Consider the following 24872-nt stretch of genomic DNA (forward strand, 5'->3'; position numbering starts at 1 on the left):
TATTAGAGCAGATAAATAATTCTATCAACTAATTCTGCATGATTAACCCTTAGTGTGCACACCTTCACAGCGAGACGTTTCGTGCACATGGGGTCACTTTTTTGACATGGAATGTCTCGGTAACTATGCGCTTTTCGGCATATAAAAGGTTTAGTCACTTTTTGCAGTGAATTCATCCAACTTTAAGGCTGCAAGGTCGGATTTCCAAAAAAATCTTTTTTCATTGTTCAAAAACGTGCTCAAAGTTGATAGTGCGCGTAAAAAACACTTTTTCGGTTAAATCTCTCGTAAAAAATTAAATTTTAAGTTTTGAAAAAAATCCTTGCAGAGTTTTACAGACAAGGGTCCATGCTTTGAGGGAAAAAATAGTCCACTTTGCAACCGTTTCAAAAAGTGCATTTATTTTGGATTATGAAGTGGCAATGCTCCCTACTTTTAGAGAGGGGATAACGATTTCTTAATATTGGGGGTTTTACTTACGAGATGCTCATCTGTAAATGCTATTCATGTGAGAAAATAATTTTGGGATAAACCCGACCCCAGATGGGTTGAATGACACACTAAGGGTTAAATGAAGAACCTTACCCCGTAAGCCGGCAGTGACCTGAAGAGTCTCTTTGTTCTGAGCCCGGGCAAGGAGCTTTTATGATATTTCGCCATTCGACTCCAAAGACGGTGTCACCAGACGATACAGTAGTTTCAAAATTCCCGAAGCCATGATCATCCTCGATATTGGAGAGTGAGTATCCTTCAGGCGCGAGGTAGATTTGTGGGTTGTATTTTGTTCTTGAAATTCTAGACGAAATTCCTTTTATAGGCTTAGGCCGTTTGCATTTGAACGAAGAATATTTTCTGCACGGCTTTCGTGGTTGTGAGTCTTCGGATAAGTAGGGAGAAAGAGTCGTTAACAGCCGTGGAAGTGCGATCCTTGCCTCGCCCGCCTCGCCCTGCCATTTTTCACGTCGGTTAATATTTGACTTTTTATCAAACGTTCCCTTATTATTTCTCTCCTCGAAGTATCGACGTATCAGACGACCCAGTTCACGATAATCCTCATCCTGATACAAATTCTCTTCGACTTTACCCACTTTCGTCAACCTGGTCCTCGAGCCCGTTGTCGCCGTTGAATAGACGATTAATATTCCGAGTAAAGGAAAAATCGATTTCTTCAACATTGCCAAGTTTCCGCGAGCTTGCATAAGCCTCGAGGGACACGAAGAAATATTTCAACGCTCTCTCTCAGGAGGAAGAGAGAGAGAGAGAGAAATTTTCCTCGTGGGCCAGATGAAGAGTAAAAACTAATCAATGCAACTATAGACAAAATCACGACAATATGTATGTCCGATTCGCGTTCTGTAACAACTTTTTCTGTGAAGCATGGTAAATGTCTCCTTTTTTATATTGTAACGCCACTTTTTAATAATCGAAGCAATCGAAACTTGAAGGTAATTACTTTCAATCGTGGAGCACATTCGATCAGCGTTTAATCAACTTTTATTATGTCGAATAATTGAGAAATCAAATATTCTAACTTTTATTGTGTCAAACAATTGTGAAATCAATTGTTCGATATAATAAAAGTTGATTCAACGTTTATCGAGTGCTGGTCGTGGCTTGACGATAATCGTAAATGTGGCCAAGGAGCAATTCAAAAAGAACTCAGTTCAGAAAAGTATGTGTTTATTAATTGTAAAATATGCATAACGTAATAATCATTTGTAAATGGAAACGCGTTTGAGATAAGCAACAAATCACTTCGCTCATATATGGCAAACGTTATTTAACGTATCTATGTTTTATTCTTACAAACTAGGTTTCGTTCATGAAAATGCGATGAAAACTACAAAAGGCTACAAAACTACAAATTGAGCGCAAGAGATTCTTGTCTATGCAAGTTCATCCATCCGCCTTTTTTTCTCCGTTTAAGTTACGTCGCCTGCAACTGTCAGAGTATGTGTGCGCAGGTATATCCGCGTATCGCAACCATTTCTCTCATGTATGATCCGCTCGTTTATTTCCTCGTCGCAGGAAAGTTTGTGCTCAAATGGACTCCCCTCACCACCTACGATAAAAGCATTGAAATAATGTAACACTATCCTAACGTTTGTTATATTAAAAATGTTATCTTAAAAAATACTGTCTTTTCTCCAATATTTATAAAGGAAATGATAACAGGAGCTAACATCAAATTATGGACGAAAGAAAATTTGGTCTTCTCGATTAATTGTTTTGCTAGAGCAAATCGATCGATTAGCATCGACCTTTCTCTTTATTTTCCAAATACTGAGGCAAAGCTGCGAAAAAAATGTTTTTCAGGAAATACTTGTGAAATTAAAAGAACATGAATCTGACTTGGAGGGTCCAAATATTCTAAATGAATGGCAAAATCGATTTCAAGCCTTCTGATATGAGTCTATCCTGGATTTCGTCATCCAAAAAGCGCTGACAATGCTTACAGTTGCTCGCGTCTATGTTATTAACGAAACGCTGATACGAGTTTATGCGCATAATGAAAATATAACGATAAGCACTTTTGTAGGTTGAGTTTTGAGCACCAAATTGACATTCGCTTTTTCTTAGCAGTTAGCTTTTTAGGCCAGTGGGTATTGAATTTGAAAAATGTGCGAGAATGCTCAATATCTCGAAAGAGCGTTTCATGCGTTGTGTGTCGTAAAAATATTACGAACGAAGCCATTCCGTCGAATATTGTAACGTCCAATCATCAAAAATCTAATCGAATGAATAATTTTATCAAAATCTATTATATGCGGAAGCGAAAAGGTTAAAAGTTCAAATGGGACTCTTACAAAGTTTTTCGGCATCGACCATTCCTGTCTTTTCGTTGTCCCTTCGGGCAGCCGGAAGTAGGAGCATTGATAATATTTCTCCAAACGACTGCAGGGGTCGTGTCACCGGATGATTGAGTAGTTTCGAAATTCTCGGAGCCGTGATCATCCTCAAAATTGAAGGGTGAGTGAGCGTCAGGTACGAGAGAGATTTTATGGCCGAATTTTTTATTCACATTTCCAACTCGCTGCTTCGAATAATACCGATAAAATTCCCGAGCAACGTAAGAAAATCGATCGGGCAATTTATTCTTTGTTTCCTCCTCGTCTATTATTTCGCCTCCCGACCTTGAGAATATCGACGGTGGGGAGGAAGTCTCAGGCTTCCGGGGTGGGATTCTGGCTTCGTTTCTCCATTTTCCAAACCGATAAATTTTCGGAAAATTCACAAACATTCGCAAATTCTCCGGATAATTTTCCTTCTCCGAATGGCGACGTATCGCGCGATCGATTTCCCGAATATCCTCATCTTCGGCCCAGCTCTCTTCGACTCTATCCACATTTTCAACCCCGTTTCTCGCGCCCGTTATCACCGTCCCCCAAACGATTAATATCCCGACTAAAGGGAGCAGCGATTTCTCAAACATTGCCAAGTCGCCGTGCGAGCTCGCACAATTCTCGAAGAACACTCCGAGATTATAAAAATATCTGAGCCCACGGAGCGAGAGAGACAGAGACAAATCTTTTCGCGAACTGGATCAAGAGCAGAGATGATTCATCCGTGGTACAGGAAACCACAGCAGTACGTATGTCCGGTTCCTGCTACTGGCTCACCAGCATTGAAAAATAAATAAACGCATGTACAGACACCCACCGACGTCTCTAGAACGTTTTCCATCCGTCACTTCAGTTTATTTTATACATTTATTTATTTTTTTTCTTTTTTTTTCATAGATGAACTCTTTTCACAAGAACCGCTTGGAATTTATCATGACAGCAAGAACGTAAGTGATAACAAGATAGCGATAAGATACCACTGACGTACGAGATTCGACGAAGGTTCGACCTTATTGGGTTTTTCCATGAGCGCGTTAACGCGTTATTTCGAGATCCGATCGAAGGAACAACTATACTTGAAATGCTTGTTAAATTTCTCGACTGTATTTCATTCGAAGGAATTGAGATCCAGCCGCGTGTAATTATTTGGAACGAGGAGATAGGTTCGACCAACGTTGAACCAAGTGCTTCCATTGCGTTGAAGAATGACGAAAATTGCGATGAATGACGAAAAAATAGGAACGTAGAAAAAAGAAAAACGAAAGCCTGCTGTCACCGATCTGCCAAACCGAAGAAATCTTGCCGCTCCAAAAGTGTCGAACGAAAATTTTGTAGTGACTTGTAAATTGAAAGTATAGCAATCGCACGGCATATTTTGGACGGGATAATGGGCGTGGAAATATCAAAGAGGTGCGAATTCTTTTCTCTCGTTTATTTTTTGTTAAAAAAGCAACATAAAAAACGAAGCAAGAACAATTTTCTTGGCAGTATTATAAAAAAAGAATGCGATAGAAAATGGAATTCTTATAAGAACTAAAACCTCTGTTTATGTCTGTTCGTCTTCACCCGTGTTAAGCGTAGACGCAACTTCTTTTTGTCCAATTTTTTTGAGGTTCGATACGACCGATTGGTCCTCGCTCGTATCGCTCGAACTGGCCGAAGGTAGTCGATTTACGTTGACTAGAGCTGCGTCAGTGCGCAACTGCTGAATCTGGTCGGTTTTCTCTAAGGGAAATGTTTGCATCGGTGGACCCCGGCTCCACAGTTCTTTGCTTGCTCTCATCTGATTGATCAAACGACCAAAGTTGACGGGCTCGGGCGTGCTCGTTGTTTTTTCCTCGTTCTCCTTGACCTCCGATTCCTCCGTTTGCTGCCTTTGCAAACGGATCTGTTGAGCGTTCGAATTGTGGTCGACGGGTATCGGGAGTCCGCCCGGTCCTTGATTAGGCTCGTAACTGCGGAACAAGGTTTGATAACCCCCGGAATCTCCGAGGTTTGGAGAATTCCGGAATATCCGGAAGTTTGACAGATCAGACAACAAGGTCTGCATTGCGGGTGATGGCAGGTACGCGGGAGGTCCTACTGGGAGTGATTCCGTAATCAAGGGCGGTGGAATCTGCGAGGACATGAAAAAAACCCGTCGTTAAAGACCGCGTTGTTTTGGATCAATAAAGGAATTGAAAAGCTCTGACGGATCGCGCCGTCAAGAAGAAGCTTGTGAGAAAAAAATGTGGACAAAAAAGATGAAACTTACCACAGGACCTGATGGAGGCACCGGAGTCTCCATCCTGGAAGCACCGGCAAGTCCAGCAAGTCCGTTGGAAGCTGCGGGTCCGGAACATGGTTCTGGAATTTGTTGCCGGTTATTCTGAGGACTGATGTACGTCTCGTAGGACCGTTGAACCGGGACTGGTATTACGTAACCGTACTGTTGCCCGACAGTTCGCGCCTGCACAGGAATTTCCGGATTTTCTACCACGACCGATTGGGTCTCGGGGTTGACAGGCACCGGAGGCTGAAAATTGGGTGGAGCACTGGACGGTTCTTCGTCGTTGCTCGCTCTCAGCAATACGTCACCAAAATATATTTTCCCATTGCCAGTCGGAGCAGGTTGGGAGTTGGAAGGGTAGATCGAAGGATAGAGCGAGGGTGGACAGGGACCGTACGAGGACGTGATGCAACCGATGGTTGGTTGCGGTTGAAGAATTACCGTGGTCGGAGCCGCGGGCGGAGAAGGTTGAATACTTATCGGATGCTGTGGCTGAGGATTTATGAGAATCCCAGGGAAGCCTGGATTCGTCTCTGGCGCCGGATAGAAAGGTGGTCCGACGTTGACCGGGCTAGGATTCGCCGGTGGAGCTGGTGCGGGAGGCGAATGGCACGGAACATCAGGCTTGCTGCCCGGCGGGTCGTTCGGTGGAGCCGGGATGTTCGGAACGATCACGTTGATTGGCTGGGGATTCGATGGGTACTGGTGATGCTCGTGGATTATGGTGCCTGGTGTTGGGTCGCAAACTTTGTCAGTCAGATCGGGACGAATCTCGACGCAAAAAGTCGTCGATTTTTTCTTCCGGTTGCCTTCCTTCGGCTTCTCAGCATTCTCGACCGCGATTTTCGACGCTCTACGAGCGCCGATCTTCTTCTCCTCGGCCACGAGACTCTTGCTCTTTGAACTCAACGGTCTCGCCTTTGATGCCGATTTACTCGGGGGCTTTGACGTTGCTTTTGCAGCTGGAAGAGCTTCGACCAATGCGATTCCCAATAAAACTACCAGGCACGTCCGAATTAATAACATTTTCCCAATAACCTTTTTACTTTTAACTGCTGAAGCTTGTGATCGTTGATCGTTCGCAAATTTCTCGTCGACTTGTGCCAGCCGCACGCTTCGAAACTCCCTTTAAAAGTCCGCTACGAGTTCCCCCTCCTCGAAAAATTCCGTTTTAACTGACCGAAAATTATAACGCAATGTCTCAAACGCCAAATAACAATTTGGGGTATTCGGTTGAGCAATTAACTTCGACTCCATACGCATCGAAAATGCATAGCCAAGCTCGCACTCGAGGTTTCGACAGATTTCGAAACCGAGTGACAACCGCGTTATACGATCGATTATTGCGCGGGCCTCTTGGCCACACCGAGTCCTGAGAAAATGCATTCCAACCAAAACTGGAACGGTTCAAACGTAAAATAAGAATAAAGCAGAATGACGAGCTTCGATTACCAGAATATGTAATACAAACGTACGCTCGTGCTAATTTTTCGAATTTCATTTTATTGTCGAACAAAAAAAAAGCAAAAAAATCACATTCACGAGTTTTCCCTCCTACTCTGATATCACAACTTGGAAATATTTGCAACTGACACTCCGAAATTCTTCCGAAGGAATTGGTCTCATTATTTTTGTCCAGCTTGCAAAATTTCCTCGGTGTCGGATACGCTCGATGCACGTGCCGGATGTGGAACTGGGCAAATGATTGAGCCCGCACACTCATTTTTTTCAATCAATATCATTTCAATGAAAACCGACGATTTGGGTATTCACATTGTTCGTACATACGAAGAATCTCGAGATCAATAATTCTAATATTTGAATACATTTGCACCGATTATCGCCGAGTTTTCTCAAATGTTAGCGAATCAGTGGAAACGAGAGTGAACGTTGTCAGTCGACGTTGTATATACGAAATAAGTTGCGTTCGAAATTGAAAAGAAAAATACATTCTCATTACGTAATCGTACGTTTGTTTGGAAAATACGGAATTCTCTTGTGTCATTAAATGGCGCAATTGTTGCGGTAAATAAAAAAAATGTACAATAAAAAATAGACGGCTTTGGGAAAAGGGGCGACGGAGGCTTCTTTATTTCGGATTATGCGCTGCCAATCGTGGGTACTTTTTCGATGTGACTGGGAACAGAAGTTTCGTTTCGTCGAGCAATAACTTGTTCGAGATTTCTCAGCTTGTCCAAGAGAATCGATGACGTATCCGCTGTCTCAGCAGACGACATTTGTCGCTCTTCTGGTTTGAATAGTTCACTCAAAATTTCGTCGACACTTGCCCTGATTAATTCGTCAGACTTGCTGACATTCGCCGGATTGTCGGAATTTACGAGGGTTCCGGAGGAGGACTCGTCGGTGATTGCACCATTTTCCGAGTTTTTCGACTCGCTGGATCTGCTCAAGTCCGCAGCTTCTTTCGGCTGGTCGAAAGTTTCTACGGTTTCCGGCGGACGCTCGGACCTCGCGAGCCTCACGGCGGGACCGCCGTTTTTATCGGAGTCAAACGGTTCGCCGAGGCTCATATCGAGCGTTGCGGGAGTTTGATCGTTCAGCTCGATCTCGCGCTTGTACGTCCACGTAGGAACCTGGTTCGGGCGTTGGAACACGCGCCGTTGATTGTACAGATCGCGATTGGCATCGGCGTCACCCATGTCTCTGATCGGAGCTACCGAGGCTGGTGTGAAATAACAATCCATCAGCTCGTCCAGCTTGATACCGTTGTTTCTAAATACCGTCGATTCTTGTTCGATGTTTTTTATTATTTTAGCAGGAGTGGGTTGATCGGTTGGTTGAACGGTCGGCTGGGAACGCGGAGCGGGTCTTTCTCCATTTCTGAAATCCGAATAAAGGTTCGTCATCACTACGGGAGGAATTTCGTAACGAGGCACGGCGATGCTCTCAGCCCCGCTTAATCTCGGCGCTCCACTGAATTGCGAGCCCTTGACGGATTGCAAATCCTCGCTTTTCCGAGTTACAAATTCTTCCAGGATTTCTTTGCCAATGGCCGAAAAGGGAAAACCCTCCTGTCCTGACCTTCCTGACCTGGTGAACAACGTCCTATCCGCATATCCTCCTCCGGAATTATATTCCTCGTTATTCCCATAACCCCAGTTGTCCGTCCTCTGCCCCTGCTCGGGGCCACGATTTTCAAAGAGCTGTGGGAACTGTTGGTGTATCATTGTTCGCAAAATATTGACAGCCACCTGTTCGAAATTCTCGTAAACCGTTTTTTTTGGATCCATCATGCTCACGTATTTTTGAACCGAGTTGTAAATCGAGAACAAACGCTCTATACTGCTGGGACTGATGCTGATCATCGACTCCATCGACGACGAAGATGCTTCAGGCTCCACTTCCTCTATACTCGAGTGACCGTTGCTCAGAACTAACGCATACTTTTTACCTTCGAACTCAAACTCCTGCGTGCTGCTGCTCCGCTCCTTCCGCTCGTGATGCTTTCCCTCATTGACATTTCCGAGCCCGAAAATTCCTTCGGAAAGCTCGATCTTGCCGTTCGCCGTTTTCTTCTTTTCCTCTTCGGGCCCCGAACCCGAAAGCGCTTCCCTCGGTTCTCGACTCTTCGTATCCCGGTAGTTTCTCGAAGCGGAGTAAAGTTTTACTCTCCTCCGAGGAGCTCCGTACCTTTGAGCAAATATCATTTTTACATTGCTTTTTTATATTTGGCGATTAAACAAAAATTCATCGAGGACAAAGGACGCAAGGAGATTGAAAAATCTATCGCGAAAAACGAACGCCGCGCAGAAGACGAAGAAGAAGAAGAAGCGTCTTACCATGGTGAAGTTAGCAATTCCTCAGCACCGCCACCGCAAGTTGGACACTGTCGATTCCAACGAATAGCAGTCGCATCCTTGCTGTGAACTTTGCACAGATAAATAATCGTAACGACGAGGGAGAGAGTTGTAAAATGTTTGAAACTAATGTTCGCCATCGTCGGGAGCGTATGTGAAGATTTATCGAGCTGCTCACTCGGTTAAATAATCTCGGCTGACTTCCCCGTCGAGAAAAACATTGAGCAACGTTTTTTTTCCCCCCCCCAATCGAATTTGTTGTTTCGGGAGATAAATAAATATTTGTGTTCGTTTTAATATCACGGAAGCATATACACATGATATTCTAACAGGAAATGAAGAACCGTTTATCCGGAGCCAGGCTCGTTTATTGTTTTTTCTTCTGGCTTTTTTTCTTTAGGCAAAACACGGGAGATGAGATTATATCGGGCGAGTCTTTACTCGCTGTTAAAGAGAGTATCAAATTTCTGAAACGGAGTGAGTCATCGTTATGTTTTCTTTCTCAATGCGTTAAGAGCAATTTCATTATTTCGGTTCTTTCGTAAATTCTTCATGAGAAATGAACGATATAGAAAAAAAAGGAATTCACTCAGCCAACCAGAGACGAAACGATATTTGAAAAGAAGTTCGTGGAAACGAAGCTAAAATGACTAAATAAAACGCGAAAACCATTATAATTTTGGACTTTTATGAAAAAAATGTTTGGCGCGAGCTAATTATTTGTCGGTGTATGATTAAACGTTTTTCATTCGTTGAAACATAAATTTTGACAACTGTCTGACAAAGACGCAAGAGCGGAAGGTCTCTTTCGACGGACCGGGAGACTAAATATGAGGCGACGAATGTTGAACGCTTTGAAGAAGGGTCGAGTTGAAAATTTTCAGCACGCTCACCGTAGCGATGCGCTCGAATGTGCAGCTGCCCTTCAACTATTTATCATTCGTCTGAAAAAGCCTGTTGTCCCCTTCAACGTTCAACGGCTCATGTTAGGTAAGTTTTATCCTGACAATCAATTTTCATCAAAAAAACATGACGAGTTGTAAATTAATTAAAAAAACTTGTCGATCAACATGAATGAATTCATGTCGAAAAGGGTGAATCGATAATAGTTTCATTCAGAATGAAATCATAACAACTGGATTAATGTACCCAATCATTTTCGGAAAACAAAAACATGGAAGCCGAGAATCCCGGAATTGCAGCGCAAGATATTGCGCGTGATGCGCTTGGCCTGATAAGGCAAGACGTTGGAGGCCGTCACGGCGAGCTGTTGGCCGACATTCTAGAGCTTTTGAGTTTCCTCGCGCGTTCAGCACCGCCTTCCGAATGCTCCGAGCTGCAAGGCTCTCCCTTGCCGATCGTTTTACTTCCGGTTTTCTTCCGCATGACGGTAATAATCGACAACACGATCGGAAACGATGGCTGTGTCTCAACTCTGCTTTATGTTTCACTCCAAGTATTTTTTGTTTGCTCTTTTTCTCTCTCGATCGAAAAAACATCGTGGCAATTTTGATATTTCCGCTTTTAAAGATTGAAGATTGTTTTCATTTTTTCGGAGATCGAGCCAAAATTCATAATTGAGAAGCAACCCAACGGTATATCGTTTATGGAGCAATAAATTTTCGACTGCTCGTTCCTCCGCCGACCTGAAAAATCAATGGCGAACGAATGTTATTGTTCTTTGGCAAAAATATTTGACACTCTTGGAAATTGGGCAATCGCTTCTTATCCGAACGTAAATAGAGGCTACCAATAAAATATCTCATGCGATTAAAAGCAATCGAACATTTTTTTCATCATGTTAAATTCGCGGGAACTACCAATCAAAATTGGAAACAAAATATTTATTGGAGTATTTGATGTAATAAAAAAATCACTTCTCCTTAAATTTTTATACAACATAACAGAAGTTCACCTCACATTATTACAGGCCAAAGATTTGATAACGTGGCAACGAATCGCCTCGCGATTCAAAGAACTGATCACCGGAGCTCCGGAGACTTTGACAAGAAATTCACGTCCAGTCGAGAACGAGAATGGAAAGTTGATGTCAAATTTATTACTCGTTCAATGTGCAATAGTTTAAAAAAGTGAGTTTAGCAAAGTTCACAAGTTGCGTGCTGTTCAAAGATTTCGATCGCTATAAAAATAAAATACTTTCAGACTCCGTCCTACTGAAAAGTACGCGAATCGTGAAAACGTCCATCGATTCATCATTCATTTGTTACAAATATTTCGAATTTATTCTCATTTTCTTCCAAATATCGGAATACTCATCTGATTCTTATGTATCCTTTCATCGATTAATATACTTGAATAAATAACACTCGAATAAAATCAATGACCAACAATCATTAACGGAGTAAAATATTTAAAAAAAAAGTTTCGGCAATCGCTAGGACTTCTGTCAACAATGCTCTGTACAATTCGTTTGGTTTTTTTTTTCTTAAAGCTGTATAATATATTATAGGAAGAAAATATGAGTAAAAATAAACTCTGTCAAAGAATTCGTGAAAAAAATAATTACTCGGGTGTGTTAATACGATTCGATAAATTGGAATTATTTCGCAAATGAATTAATTGTAATTTAGTCCTTTTTTCATCCTAAACTTTTGTGGATCGAGGTCAAAGTTTGGATCGTACAAATTGGAGAGGATTTCGGGCTGCCGATAGCAATTCGGGCCACCATGACGCCCTCTCCATGCCTCCGGCGTTGCAACGGAATGCTTCTTCCAAACGCTCGTAAACCTGCGTTAAAGATAACGAAAACCCAATGAGATTGGGAGCCTCGGTGAGACAATGGAAAAACTAGGACGATTGTTTACTCACTTTGCCATCCGACATTCCGAGAGCAGAATTCAGAACGAAATCCGGTGGTGCTAAGGAATCAGCGATAGCGACGGCTTCCGGTTTTATTTCAGAGCAAAGAATCAGGATGCTATCTCTAATGAACTCAGCCAACTTAGGTCCCGTGCAAAATCCACCTGGTATGTTTTCCATTCATAGAAAGAAAAAAGAAGGATTCATTTCAAATTGACCAATTTGAAAAGTGGCCATTCTGGGCCACGTTCAGAGATTAAATTTTTAGTTGACTTCGAAAACCCTAATTTTCTGAGACTACGGACTTTCGAAAACGAAAAATCTTTGATTTTCAATATCATAACTATGACACAGTAAACCGTCGTGATACCATCTTCATGTACATCGAATTTCAATAATAGTGTCCCTCCGAATATGTATCCTCGAAATTTCAAAAGGAAAGTGTGCATCAATCTTCGACTACCACGGATTCTATCATAATATTCGTTAAAACACGTTTACCCTGATAGAAGGAAGCCAAATGTTTCTCAAGACAGGATAATGAGTACAAAAGTAGTAGCTTTTCTAGAACCGATTTGACATTTCGTTTTCTAGGCGTCTCCCAATGCGAATTTTCCAACCTTGTCATGCAGTACTTAACGACAGTCATCTGGAAAAAAAAAAAAGTTTTCATGAAAAGATCAATAAGTAGAAAGCAGTGAAGAGAAAAGACGAATAATTATAATAGCTAACCTCGCCATAAGCCCGTGAAAGATGAGCGGCTCGATAAACTTGAGCTTTACTACGAGCTGCGAAATTATCGAGCCCTTTAGAGACACCTTCCTCAATTTTTTCCTGTGTCTCGAGAATTAGCCAAGTTACGAGCCATTCGTAAGTTCGTCGTATGACTAAAATGAATTTATTAATGAAAGAAATTTCGATTGTTCATGCTAATTTTCACGTATTCTCATAGACATTTATTAAGAAAAAACAAAATTAGACTCACAATCGAGCGTCATTACGCCGTTGACACTTGTAGCCTCAAACGTGTTTTTAAGAATAGTTGTTCCTTTCAAAAGAAAAGTAATGGAAGACAAGGGACTTCCGATTGTCGAGTTTGTTTGTACTTCGTTCCATTGTCTCAGTAACCAATTACTCGTTTGCTGTACGAGAACATTGTTGTCACCCTCGTATGTTACAGTCGGCTCATGATTTACTCCCAAATCACCAAGATTTGCAGCTGTTCAATAGCAAATATGTTCATAATCGATTTTTCATGTATGAAACACTATGTTCGCTTTTGTGAATTTTCCAATTCTAAGAAACTCATATGAAACAAAATGTGATTGAAGATCAGCCTTTTTTTCATTCCAACTCGAAAATTTCTACTAGTATCCGGACTTTCCTCTGACCAAGGACTTGACCAACTTGAGTTGACGAACTATGACCAAGTATCTGAATGGGAAATCTTTTCGATTCTTTCGTTCCGGATAATAATAATTGTTGAAAATTTATTGATAAATAATTTTGAATCACCTCTTTCACGATCCATACTGGGATCTATGAAAACATAAAACTTTATTTACCCTTATGATATCCATGACCACCACAAGCCTCCCTGCATTCTTGAATCGCATCTTTGACAGTCCATGTCATAAGAGGTTTTATGGCGGAGACTATCGAATGAATCTCGGACACAATTTGACTCTAAAAAATGATGAATCATTAAAGAACGGAAATTTGAAGAGACCGTCAAATTAAAAGAAAACCGTACGATTCGTATATAGAAAAAATGAATGAAACGTGATATAGCTGAAGAGTCAATGGAACGCTTTGAAGAATGGTAAAAATCAAAAAGCAAGATGCTTACGAGATCGGGAACGTCTCCACCTTCCATTGATTTTTCGACATTCTCCAGGTATACTTGAGTGAAATCCGTCATGAAGATTCTAAATACACAGGCCGCGGCCAAGTGAGGAAACAATCTCCATTGCTGAAAAATATTTATACCAATTAAATTTTAAATGATATTAAATATGTGTCATGCTGCTGTAAGAAATTAAAGAAAAATGTTTGAAACGGGAAATGAAGTTACGTGAAGCTCGTATTCGATAATCGGTGTCTCGATGAGATCGCTCTCTCCGGAAAGACACGATGCGAATTGCGTTCTTACGGCTGCATATCTTGTCGCTATTACCACTGCAGCTCCCAGGGTATTTGTAGCTTCCTGACAAATTCCCATCCGGCCAGCAGACAAGGTTTCCAATACAGCGCCTACACAAGAATCGTTATAAAACTCCATCTCGACAAGAAAAACAGAGCTTTAACTAACAACTCCATTACCAAGAATCCTTTGGGGATCCGAAAAGGAACTTTCGTATTCGCCTTCGGGTGTGATGTCGCCAGTTCTGTTCAATAAATTTTCCTTTGGTATTCTGTAGTTGTCGAACATGATAAATCTAAAAACAAATGACACAGCTTATTAACTCTCATTTTCAATGTTTTCCAGATTCCATTGATCTCATTGGACAAGCGTTGTTGGAAACTTGTAGCAAATTATATCAAATCCCGATCCGCATACCCGTTGTCAATTCCATTGAGGCCCATTTTGTCACCCATGTCACCAATAATTATGCCAGGAAAAGGAAGATACGTTTTCGGGTCCCTGACCGGTACGATAAATGCGTTAAGGCCATGACATTCGTTGAGTGTTATTAGCTGAGCAAATACAATCGCGACCGTACTAGTTTTGCCTATGATAGGGAGAAAAAATGGCACAGATAAGATTAGTGTGTTTGGACGACTTTTGACTCGCTCATCGTCAAACAAAAAAAAAACAAATGAGAAGAGAAGTCCTGAATGTACTCGCCTAAATTACCGACCCAGCATTTAGCGGCTTGAAAGTCAGGCGTGTGGAGAACGAATTCATCAGTGTTCCGATCATAAGTGGCCGTTGTTCTCATCATTTTGGTATTACTGCCATGGCCGACTTCCGTAAGTGCGAAACAGCCGAGCAGTTGTTTGTTCCATACAGCATGAAATATAGGCAGATGTCTTTCTGTCCCCAAACTCAATATCGTGTTGCCGAAAATATAAACCCCGAGGGCTATTTTAACCGATAACGAAGGACTCAGTATAGCCGTTGCTTCGTTCAGGGTCATTATGAGACCAGTCTGAAATCAACCGTGTCGGAAATGCTCGAAATATCGTATGACAAGCTTTTCTTCTAACGTATATAATAAATAAATAAATAAATAGACTACTTCACATTAGAGTTTTAATCATTGAAAAACCGAAAGAATTTCTTTTTTTTATGCGTAAAACTCCCGCATGTTTTTGAATAGTTTCAATATTTTCGTGAATTCAACGTTTAGATTTGGAATAAAAACTTTCGAATCGTCGTAGCGTTACAAATAAACTCGAAACTATAAATATGTGAATTTGTTTTGAATTTTTTAGCATTTCTCTATGAACCAAGCACTCTTTCTCGTTGATGTTCGTCGGCTTTTTTCATAAGATTAGAAATATACATAGTTGTGATGAAACCCATGACAGGAACTTTTATATCCGAAAACTTGTCGTTCCGGCGCAATGAAATTTGAAAAAGTTAGTTATAAATTCAGTCGAGAGTTACGGTTCGCGGCCTGGATAAAAACGAGCTCAGCAATAGTGACTCAGGGCTGACAATTTCATGCAACTTTTTTGCACGTCCAACAGAAAATAAGGATGAATGAATGACCTTGCGCTTGTAACTGAATTGATTAATATTTGCCGGTAAAAGTTTGACATGATTGAGCCTCGCGAGCTGCCTGGCAGCTCTCCTTTTCTGCTCATCCGAGCTCGGTGTTGTGTTGTAATAAGGATAAAACTCTGGATCCGCTTCCATCGCTTTCCAAACCTCGATCTGTCTCAGACAAAATTAGTCAACATTTCAGTTCTTGCTCAAATTCGCATTCAAATATATATGGAGAGCAATAAAATTGAAAAATACTGTCTTACCTTGAATCTCAATTTATCCGGATCTTCTAGAACGATGCGCATGTCTTTCCATGAAAAAGACGCGAGGGATCTGTACTTTTGAAGTTTACCACCGGTCGGTAATTCTCCCAACCATTTCAAATCCTCATCCGAAGATTTGAGCCCGGCCTCGTGCACCGCCATGGCCATCATCGAACGATACAACCTGAAATTAATTTCATCAGTCATGAGGCTCCGATCATGGAAAATCACTCGTATTTATCGCCGATCTTATTTTTCCCGTGCCATTTAAATTTCCTGGGCTGAGAAAACGACTTTGTACCGGTTTTTATTCACTTTTAATGTACTTCAAGTAAACTCATTATTTGTACTTTACAGAATAAATTTTATTTCACGATCTTTTGGAGGGGATTGGCACTAATAATAAAACTCGATTTCCTTGAAATTTTCGGATTTGCGAACCCGGCTACGAATTCAAATTACCTAATTGAATATAGAAGTTTGCAAATGACGACTCCCAAGTTCTAAGATAAAACTTGTTGTTTGGAAACCATCGTGTTTCCGGAAGCCTGAATCTAAATTCCGTGTTAAAACATGATGGAATTTACAAAACTCAAAAATAGTTGCCGACCCACTCTTAAGAACTAGCGGATAAAAACGAAACTTCCTTTTTTCACTGAATATGAAAATAAATTTTATACCGTGAGTTTGGGACAGTCGAGTGATTACGATAATGTGGAAAATCGCGGTAATAAAAATAATCGTGACCTCGAAGCGATAGCGAAATAGCTGCCTGCGACGGAACACTATTTTTCGGTTTATTTCAAGAGACTCGGTGGTTCGATTATTATCTGTCAAAAAATATTTCTTCGGAAAAAACATCCACATGAATCCTGAATTTTTTAATCGATCGTCATTGAAAATCAATATCTATGGAATTTCCGAAAAAGTTTTGTTTTTTTCAAGATTTTTGTTGAATTATTGATCGAATTGAAAAATTTTAAAAATTATCACTCGACTTTTCTGCTTCGGTATACCGGAATACGGGAACGTGAAAAAAAAAACGCGTCTTGCCTATGAATAATTGGACGTGACTGAGTCACGTCCAGAGAGTTACAAATTTCAAATTTTTGCAATTTTCGAACGAAGAGTTTTAGTATTTTCTTCGTTCAGCTATTTCGCAAGTTTTCCCTACGGGCAAGGGTCAGTCATTTAACGCAAGCTGACGAATTACAATTGTATATGTGACTGTGAGTTTCAGCGTAACTCAAACATTTTTTTTATGCTTTTAGGCGGGAGACCCAATTCACTCGCGCGACCGTACAAAAATTCGACATAAATCGTTCTCGCTACGCATCATAATAAATTGCCGAGTCGTGCGTCAACTGCAGATTTAAATTCAAATACATTTGGGTTATATCAGTCACTGCTTCCACGAAATGGCAAAAATAACAACAAATGTTTGAATCATAATTCTCTGTCGCGTCCGAATCGACGTATTTCCACCCGAAACTCAAAATAACCTAATCTATTTGTTAAACTGAAAATGTTAAACTTTGAGAAAACAGATATGTCAATTCTATTAAACGATTTAAAAATCGACATAGCGTATAAAATAAAATATTTCCCATAACGATTTCCTTATTTAAATAGCCCTGAACCTTAATTCATACGATCGATAATTCAATTGTACACTCGTCAATCATCGTTCCCATGAGATGTTGATTGAACGCTTGTAGCAACGCGTATCTTATCGGCTGTGGTCATTGTTATAATATCTAACAGTATATGATAGACTGTGAAAATTTATGTATACAACACTTGAGATAACAATATTTTCAGAGAACTACAGACTGCAAGGGGCCGGATGTCACACGATAAGGGGACACCTGCAGCAATTAAATTATAAAAAAAGGGATAAAACCTTCGGAAAAAGGCATAAAATATAGTGTCGATCGATAAAATAACAATCACTCTGTTGAAGTAGTCCCTCCAACTCACGGCACACTAGCTTCGAAGCTACCTAAAAACTACAAACAGTAACTCACAATTTCTAACGCGCGTTTTTCATTAGCGCTATTTCCGCGCTGGTAAATTTTATTTGGCAACCATGCCACCATACACGCGATCGTCGCACCTAACATGTATTAGTTGACGCGCACACTACCGAACGTATAAACGTGAGCTGGGAGAGATCCGAAAAAAACATTAAAAATAAAAAGGCAAAATATAAGTGATTCACTCATAGTTTTATAACCCGATAATTTCAGTTAGAACATGTAGTGAAACAGGTGTTTAGCGGCGATAATAATGGAGGGAAGAAGGGAAATGAAAGTTACTAGAGAACTACAACACATTTGGACCCAAAAAAAACAAAAAGATACTCTTATGTCGGATTGTAGAGCACCGTCAAAGCTGAACAAGGGAGGGGTACGTTACAGTTAAAAAAATAAAACAAAAAGAAATATTTTGTAGCACTTACTCTACAGGAAAATACTAGTCTAAACGTTTGCCGGCTAGCGTTGAATGGACTGAACTGACGACTCGACCGACCACGTTGTTATTCTTGCCCCTCCCTTTCACTCCTACAATCGTCACCCGCCCATAATATTTTTAGTATACGTGCAAAAAAAATGTATAATAGCCTGCTGTGTAGCATGAGACCCGGCTCATTCGTCATCATCTTGATTCTTATGACATAACCTCTACGAACTATCACCCACCGTGCTCATAACTGCCAAATTATGATTTTTATATTAGATTATTTGAAAAAAATTTATTCTATAGCCATAATAATCATATTGAAAATGAAAGAGGCGTCTCGATCAAGGGATCAGTGGTCAATACCGTCAATACAAAGCAACGATAGATTTTCGTCGAATTTCTATTTTACTGGCAGGGCCAAGTAAACTAATCGGTAAAGTAGAACAAAAATTGACATACAGATTCAAATATATAGTTGTTAATATTTCATGTGCAACAAACATTGTTCAAGAAATAAGCTGAAAAATGTTCCCTGCTATGTAAAATAATCGAACAGCATTATGTGCAAAATGACTTGGAGCGTATATCCATTGACTAATATCTTTGCAATTGGATAAAATTTGACTGAAAGTAGGTCAAAGACAGATAAATCGTAGACATTTCATTATTTTCAGTCGATATGTTTTATTTATTTATAATATCTTAATTTTATGAAATGTGGGATCTTGGAGAGGCGAGTGAACGAACAATGTTGAGGGAAGTCCAACGGAATGAAGAAGCGGCAAGGGCATTAGTGATTAGATGGGGTCAGTTGGTATTTTGTTTGTTGGAGCGGAGCCGAGCTAGGCTAGCCCGTTCACCTTCTTCCTCATCAGAGGTGCAGGGGGGTCCGCTATTGCTTCCTCCAACTGCGCCTCTAGACGATGTTGCCTGCATAAGTTCCTGATCAGGTCCGTTTCTATGTTCGTACAGCAATATATTGAGAGTTTCCTCATATATTCGTGCTTCGGGAAACTCAACCTGAAGAGACAATATTATTAAAATTTCCTGTTTTGTTCTTGAATTTCTTTGATTTGTTCCTCTTCTTGTTTACCTTTGTGTGTTTTTTGTCAGTTGCATAAACTATGGAATGACAACAGACTTCTCCAACTTTTCGACCGTGTCCATAAAAAGTCCAACAACATATTTCACTCGAACCTATTACGTCCTTGATGAATAAAACTCTACCGTTAAATCTGAGTGACATTTTATCAAAGAGCTCAATATTTTTCAGCAAGTTATCGTCGGAAGTCCTGTAAACAAAAAGAGACAATCTGGAATTTGAGACCAGGTAAATAATAAGAAGTAAAAAGTAAAACAAGAAATGCTATTTACCCGGTATAAGAATATTTGTTGTTGTGTCGATTAATAAGAAGTTTAACCACTGGTTTTGTAGTATCGGCTAATAATAATTGCTCTTCTCGCTGAGAGGTAATGAGTGCAACTTTACAAATGGGCTCGGCTTCTCTTTCTTTGCGCAATAGGGCTTGCTCACAAGATTTAATCAGTTCAGCTATACAATAGTATTTAGCCTCGGCCAGCAGTTCACCAGTTTCTTTAGCGCTCTCCGGGAGAGGGACCGAACCATCCCTCAAAAAATTCAATATGGTGCCAAAGTGTTTGCCGCAACGATCAATCAGTATCCAGCCTGAAATTGAAAGAGAAAGGAAGTCAGTTGTTGGAATTATTATTTGTTGGACCTTGAATGGTCTTTTTCATACCTTCCGAATCCGTTAGTACTTCCATCCGTCCACCAAACATAGCACGTAGCATGGTGTCATGTTTACGAAGAGTACTGATAGTCGTGTAATGCAAAGAACCACCAATGTTGAGCTTAACATATTCCGAGGGGTAACGAATACCCGTTCGAGGATCACCTGACATCCCGAGTGAACTAACCAGTAGCGTCGTCGACGGGGGGGCTGCTGTTGCTCCTACCGCTGATGACGACGTCGCCGACGCTTGCTGCTGCTGCTGCTGCGACGACGGCGAGTCCTCAGATTTTTCACCCTTCAGTATCAACATTTAACCTGGCGCCCCAACACCGCGCCCCACACCCTTTCTATTCTCAGCAGTTATATATATATATATCACTACTGTATATCCACCTGATTTTTTACACTTCCGTTGCCCTCACCGTTTTCTTGATCTCTTTTAATTTACAGTCTTCAGGTTAACCTCATTTTCTTCTGTTCCCTTTTTTTAACTCTCAGCATCAACACATCAACACCTTACCAACCTTACTACTATACTGGGTGGGACACCATCAAAACATCAAACACACGCACACAAACAGCTCTCGACCCGACATGCTCTACACTTTCGTTGTCTTTTTATGACGTCTCGCAGACAAGACGTCGGATGGCGTTATTTGTCTTACCAACTGAGGATTCACCTTCAACAAAATTTAGTACAACAATAATTTTATCAAACACTTTATACATTATTTTTGAGTCACGAATTATGAGTATAATGGAAAATGTTAGTCATTGATACGTCAAAAATAACTTTACATTACACAATCCGTTTTTTATGTAATAATAAAATTATGCCATGAAGGTTATGTATATTATATATATTAAACGAAATATTCGCAATTATAGCTTACATTATTATCATTACTTCAAAAATCGATATCCGTGAAAAATCATATATTTAAACCTCGAGTCGCATTTTTTACTATCGTCCTGAATTTGTAGTAAAAACCAACGATGTACTTCAAGAAAAGTTCGCACGTATAGTAGATTGTTTTATATTCAATATTAATCAACGATGAACGTATGACAGCGCGGCAATACTGATAAACGTATAATTCGATGACGACAATTTTTCGCAGAATTATGAAATTTGCTCGCTTTGTGAAGAAATAATATGCCCATTATCTGTTATACATGATGATGCTATTTTTATTGGTGGAAAACAGCGTGATGTAATTTCTTAAAGCGATACATCTTTTCGTTCATGTGGAACATAAAAATATAATGAGTTCAATTGCATTTTCCGATGGACCGAAAGTGCTTATTTTTCTATTAATATTAAGGTGATGGAGTAATCGCTATCTCGCCACCGTGAGTGCGAGAGAGATAGCTGCAATTTTCGAAATTGAATATGTTCGACACGGTTCGATCAATAAAAAAAAGCCCCTGTCAGCGTATTTTTGCCATCTTTCCGCGTCCGCTGACAGAGCCTTTTTTTGATTAGTCAAACGACAGCGGAGAATTTACATTTCGAAAATTCGAGGTGAGGTTAGTCGACTGATCCATGCTCTTAAGGAGGGTAGCTACCGACGTTACAATGTTGCCATGCTAAACCATGTTAAATACATTAAAAATTTCAAAATGATAAGAATTTAATAAAATTTGGTGAACATATTCTTTAGAGTTAAATTTGACAATACAAATTTTTAAGATTTTTCATCTGTACAGTTATCGAGTAATTGATCACTAAAGTTCAAGTGTATAAGCATAGCGTTTCCATATATATAGATATACATTCTGGGCGTAAGAAATCTGCTTTAATGCGTAATTACTCGATAACTAAGCAGAAGAAAATTTTGAAAAAAATGATGTCTTCGCACTTGATGTTGAAAAACATTATCACCAAATTTGATCAATTTCTTATCATTTTGACGAGTGTAGCCATCCTCCTTAAAACACTTGGAACAATTCTTCTTCTTTATCCTGAATGGCTATCTCCCACTAAGGGCATATGCCACGCTCCACGTTTCAAAATTCGGCTATGGGCTCCCGAGACTTCTCATCACTGCCACTACGCGGCAAATCCGTCGAGACAGTTTCTCGTAAGCGGATGGTTAGGTTTGCGTTTCAATACAATACGCATCGCTCTACGCCTCAGCCTCAACATTCTCAGCGCGTCTAGGGCACGGTACGACTAGAGTCTTGGTTGAGCATCCGAACGGATCACACCGTAGCGAGTTCTCTCGATGTGAAAATCTGTGTCTCGAGCCCACTCAACCTGAATTTGTGTTCTTATTAAAGTAGTAAATATTTTAGCACCCAGTGTCATTCCAGCTCAATAATTACAGTGTTCATTAGTCAACTTTATGCACATTCCCTAAGCCAGCGAGTCTCGTTAGGAACTGAGCATAGCTCAGCCTGACAGCGGCCCAAGATGGCGGACCCCCACCACAGTCGCGGATATCCAAGAGAAAACGCTAACACTACCTGATTACTACTGCAGCGCAACAATCGACTAAAAGAGTACCCAAAACTCAGCTCGATACAACTTGACAGACTATTAAAACAAACGCTCAAAGACAATAATAAAATAATAAAGCCTCAAAGCAAAACAATGCCTAACCTGACAAACACTCGGAAACGAAAAACCGCTTCCCCGCACCACCCGCACGATACAGAAGCTAGCACTAGCAGCACTACTTACCAGCAGACAATTGGGAGCTTCCCAAGCATCCGTCTAAGCGCCGCACGTGGAATGACAAAGAAACCATCGACAATACCGACAATAAATTTCAAATGCTTTCCGATGGCGGCGACATGGAAGATGACTGCGAGGAGGTTAACGAACCAACTCAAGCAAAAACTGTTACACCCAAACAAAACAAGCCACCCCCGATCTACATAACCAAATCGAATATGGAAACAATCATCGATATTATAGCAGCGCTAAAGATCCCCAAAAAGGACATTACCATCCGAGAGACAAACGGAGATAAAATTCATTCGCACACCATACACGCAAGTAACGCAGAAAGCTTCTCCAAAATCAAGCAAGAACTAGACAAACTGGAACTGGAATACTACACATACGCACCGAGGAAAGACAAACCCAAATCATTCATCGTTAAAGGTGTCAAGGGACACTTCACAGCGGAAGACATTAAAAATGAACTAACGGAGCTAACCTTACCGGGAGTGGAAATAATAAACGTATCAAACTTTCACTTCGATAAGATAAACGCAGAAAAACACCACCAACTCGTGCAAATTTCCAGCAACAGTCAAACAGCTGACCTTCCCAAAATCAAAGCGTTGGTATACCAACGGATATACGCTGGGAAAAGCTCAGAAAACCCCTCCTCTATCAATGCAGAAGATGCCAACGCATCGGCCACTCTGGGTGCGTAAAATTCAGGTAGGTAAAATGTGCAGAAGCCCATGGACCGGGCAAATGCCCCATTAAAGAGACAAACGGTAAAAACGCGCTCAAATGTGCCAACTGCGGTCAACCTGGACACCCGGCCTCATGCCGGGGATGCCCATATATGAAACTAGCGCTCAACGTTAGAAGAAACCAACAGACTGCCTCCAAAGCCACAGTACAACAAAAAATAGACAGAATAGCGCCAAGTCAGACGAACCGGACATTTGCCCAAGTTACGAAGACTCGCAGCACACCTATAACAGTAGCAGAAGCGCCAACACGGAATCCCGAAATAAATAAGCAAAAGCAATTCCCCACACTCCCGAAGCAAGATTACAACCATAATTATGAGGTAAATCAAGGTACACCAGAACAACAACCCAGCTGGCTAAACGATCTTAAAACTGACCTAGCAAAAATAATCTCGGACCAACTTAAAGATATTTAAACCCAAGTAGCCCTTAACACAGCTAGAATAGATTATATCCTAAACACCCTCAGTAATAAATAATGGCCAGTAAATCCACTGTAATTAACCAACTAAGCATAGCAGCAATCAATGTAAATTCAATTATAGCGAATTACCGTCGTTTTGAACTTCTAGAATTCACGAAAAAATATAAATATGACATAATTTTACTATCAGAAACCAAGCTCACCTCGAAGCATAACCTTCAAATCAAAGGATATAATACTATTAGAACTGACCGATCTAATTCCCGACAAGGAGGGGGAACGGCGATAATAATAAAAAAAAAAATACCATACAAAATTATAACCTACCCATCTTCCGCAAGTAATAGCATAATTGAATATACAATAATAAAAATAGCAACGCAAAATGCAAAACAATTCTATATTATAAGCGTATATGCAACTAATGACAGTCGCAATCTATTCCTAGACGAACTCAATCATTTATTTGACAGACTAAATCTGCAGAAAGGTAATTCATGCTACGTAATAGACGGAGACTTCAATGCAAGACGGATAGACTGGGGTGACAGAGTAAATAATCAGCGCAGCAAATACTTAACTCGGTGGGAGGCCGATCATGGCGCCAGATTCAAAGCGCGGTTCCTAACTCCTAATCAGCCCATTTTTCACCCAACCCACTCGAAAAGCCGAACTCACACACAACAACAAGGTCCAAACGCACCCATACGACAGCGACCACGCGGCCACGACTTTTCGCTTCCAATCCACCGGAAACGAGATTACTACAATAGACCCAAACGAATCTCAACCCAAATATGCTTACAAGTCTACCAACTGGGACAGATTCAAAAAATACCTGGACGACACCAACACAGTAACGAGCCCCAACAACAGTAACCTAACAATCGACGAAATGAACCAACATCTTACAGCGATAACCCAAGCTATCGTAAACGCCATAGAAAACATAGTCCCAAAAATAAAACTGCAGGATAGGCTACTGAAATTCCACAATGCACGTATCAAAAAACTGTAACGGCATAAATCCATCCTGGTATCCTTACTACATAAACTATACCTAAC

General features: G+C 40.6%; 6 protein-coding genes and 1 long non-coding RNA gene across 9 annotated transcripts; 2 read left to right on the forward strand and 5 right to left on the reverse strand.

Annotated features, from left to right (window-relative positions):
- Positions 1–1663: 1663 nt before the first annotated feature.
- On the reverse strand, positions 1664–3673 carry LOC122408887 (uncharacterized). Its single transcript, XM_043415978.1, has 2 exons — positions 2808–3673; positions 1664–2062 (listed from the first exon to the last, which is right to left on the reverse strand). The coding sequence occupies exons 1-2, from the start codon at positions 3431–3433 to the stop codon at positions 2056–2058; spliced, it is 633 nt and encodes a 210-aa protein (XP_043271913.1). The 5' UTR covers positions 3434–3673; the 3' UTR covers positions 1664–2055.
- Positions 3674–4260: 587 nt separating this feature from the next.
- On the reverse strand, positions 4261–6289 carry LOC122409731 (pollen-specific leucine-rich repeat extensin-like protein 2). The gene is made up of 2 exons (XM_043417493.1): positions 5098–6289; positions 4261–4959 (listed from the first exon to the last, which is right to left on the reverse strand). Exons 1-2 carry the CDS (start codon positions 6136–6138, stop codon positions 4390–4392), a joined length of 1611 nt encoding a protein of 536 aa, XP_043273428.1. The 5' UTR covers positions 6139–6289; the 3' UTR covers positions 4261–4389.
- An 884-nt stretch (positions 6290–7173) lies between these two features.
- On the reverse strand, positions 7174–9110 carry LOC122409729 (uncharacterized). Its single transcript, XM_043417492.1, has 2 exons — positions 8913–9110; positions 7174–8763 (listed from the first exon to the last, which is right to left on the reverse strand). Exons 1-2 carry the CDS (start codon positions 9068–9070, stop codon positions 7212–7214), a joined length of 1710 nt encoding a protein of 569 aa, XP_043273427.1. The 5' UTR covers positions 9071–9110; the 3' UTR covers positions 7174–7211.
- Positions 9050–11016, forward strand: LOC122409736 (uncharacterized). Its single transcript, XM_043417504.1, has 4 exons — positions 9050–9407; positions 9717–9920; positions 10112–10320; positions 10861–11016. The coding sequence occupies exons 1-4, from the start codon at positions 9266–9268 to the stop codon at positions 11014–11016; spliced, it is 711 nt and encodes a 236-aa protein (XP_043273439.1). The 5' UTR covers positions 9050–9265.
- Positions 10757–18446, reverse strand: LOC122409728 (peroxisomal acyl-coenzyme A oxidase 3-like). Of its 2 annotated transcripts, none has more exons than XM_043417490.1 (14): positions 18431–18446; positions 15729–15912; positions 15469–15633; positions 14599–14902; positions 14311–14482; positions 14073–14188; positions 13825–14003; positions 13600–13722; positions 13316–13436; positions 12736–12969; positions 12483–12637; positions 12252–12399; positions 11760–11914; positions 10757–11678 (listed from the first exon to the last, which is right to left on the reverse strand). In XM_043417490.1, exons 2-14 carry the CDS (start codon positions 15897–15899, stop codon positions 11556–11558), a joined length of 2166 nt encoding a protein of 721 aa, XP_043273425.1. In that variant the 5' UTR covers positions 15900–15912; positions 18431–18446; the 3' UTR covers positions 10757–11555. The 2 variants fall into 2 exon arrangements, with proteins under 2 accessions (XP_043273425.1, XP_043273426.1); XM_043417491.1 differs by lacking the exon at positions 18431–18446 and adding an exon at positions 18190–18295.
- LOC122409739 (uncharacterized) lies at positions 15906–17309 on the forward strand. Its single transcript, XR_006260749.1, has 2 exons — positions 15906–16050; positions 17000–17309. It is a non-coding gene; the product is annotated as an uncharacterized lncRNA (long non-coding RNA).
- Positions 18447–18855: 409 nt separating the features above from the next.
- On the reverse strand, positions 18856–22567 carry LOC122409734 (BTB/POZ domain-containing adapter for CUL3-mediated RhoA degradation protein 3). Of its 2 annotated transcripts, XM_043417503.1 has the most exons (5): positions 22551–22567; positions 19952–20625; positions 19566–19878; positions 19285–19483; positions 18856–19211 (listed from the first exon to the last, which is right to left on the reverse strand). In XM_043417503.1, the coding sequence occupies exons 2-5, from the start codon at positions 20253–20255 to the stop codon at positions 18999–19001; spliced, it is 1029 nt and encodes a 342-aa protein (XP_043273438.1). In that variant the 5' UTR covers positions 20256–20625; positions 22551–22567; the 3' UTR covers positions 18856–18998. The 2 variants fall into 2 exon arrangements, with proteins under 2 accessions (XP_043273438.1, XP_043273437.1); XM_043417502.1 differs by lacking the exon at positions 22551–22567 and having other exon boundaries at positions 19952–20758.
- Positions 22568–24872: the final 2305 nt, after the last annotated feature.

Source organism: Venturia canescens, chromosome 4 (genome assembly GCF_019457755.1).
Source record: "Venturia canescens isolate UGA chromosome 4, ASM1945775v1, whole genome shotgun sequence".
NCBI classification, from domain to species: domain Eukaryota; kingdom Metazoa; phylum Arthropoda; class Insecta; order Hymenoptera; family Ichneumonidae; genus Venturia; species Venturia canescens.

Excerpts from the sequence above, each read along its gene's own strand:
- LOC122408887 (XM_043415978.1), bottom strand. The coding sequence starts at position 3,433 with ATGTTTGAGAAATCGCTGCTCCCTTTAGTCGGGATATTAATCGTTTGG.
- LOC122409731 (XM_043417493.1), bottom strand. The coding sequence starts at position 6,138 with ATGTTATTAATTCGGACGTGCCTGGTAGTTTTATTGGGAATCGCATTG. Across the intron at positions 4,960-5,097 it reads TGCCTCCATCAGGTCCTGTG|ATTCCACCGCCCTTGATTAC; the intron begins GTAAGTTTCATC and ends ATGTCCTCGCAG.
- LOC122409729 (XM_043417492.1), bottom strand. The coding sequence starts at position 9,070 with ATGGCGAACATTAGTTTCAAACATTTTACAACTCTCTCCCTCGTCGTT. Across the intron at positions 8,764-8,912 it reads GAATTGCTAACTTCACCATG|GTACGGAGCTCCTCGGAGGA; the intron begins GTAAGACGCTTC and ends ATTTGCTCAAAG.
- LOC122409736 (XM_043417504.1), top strand. The coding sequence starts at position 9,266 with ATGAAGAACCGTTTATCCGGAGCCAGGCTCGTTTATTGTTTTTTCTTC. Across the intron at positions 9,408-9,716 it reads TATCAAATTTCTGAAACGGA|ACGCAAGAGCGGAAGGTCTC; the intron begins GTGAGTCATCGT and ends TGTCTGACAAAG. Across the intron at positions 10,321-10,860 it reads CGGTTTTCTTCCGCATGACG|GCCAAAGATTTGATAACGTG; the intron begins GTAATAATCGAC and ends ACATTATTACAG.
- LOC122409728 (XM_043417490.1), bottom strand. The coding sequence starts at position 15,899 with ATGATGGCCATGGCGGTGCACGAGGCCGGGCTCAAATCTTCGGATGAG. Across the intron at positions 13,723-13,824 it reads TTATCGAATACGAGCTTCAC|CAATGGAGATTGTTTCCTCA; the intron begins GTAACTTCATTT and ends AATATTTTTCAG. Across the intron at positions 12,970-13,315 it reads TGGTCATGGATATCATAAGG|CTGCAAATCTTGGTGATTTG; the intron begins GTAAATAAAGTT and ends GCTATTGAACAG.
- LOC122409734 (XM_043417503.1), bottom strand. The coding sequence starts at position 20,255 with ATGTTGATACTGAAGGGTGAAAAATCTGAGGACTCGCCGTCGTCGCAG. Across the intron at positions 19,879-19,951 it reads AGTACTAACGGATTCGGAAG|GCTGGATACTGATTGATCGT; the intron begins GTATGAAAAAGA and ends TTTCAATTTCAG. Across the intron at positions 19,212-19,284 it reads CTGACAAAAAACACACAAAG|GTTGAGTTTCCCGAAGCACG; the intron begins GTAAACAAGAAG and ends TTGTCTCTTCAG.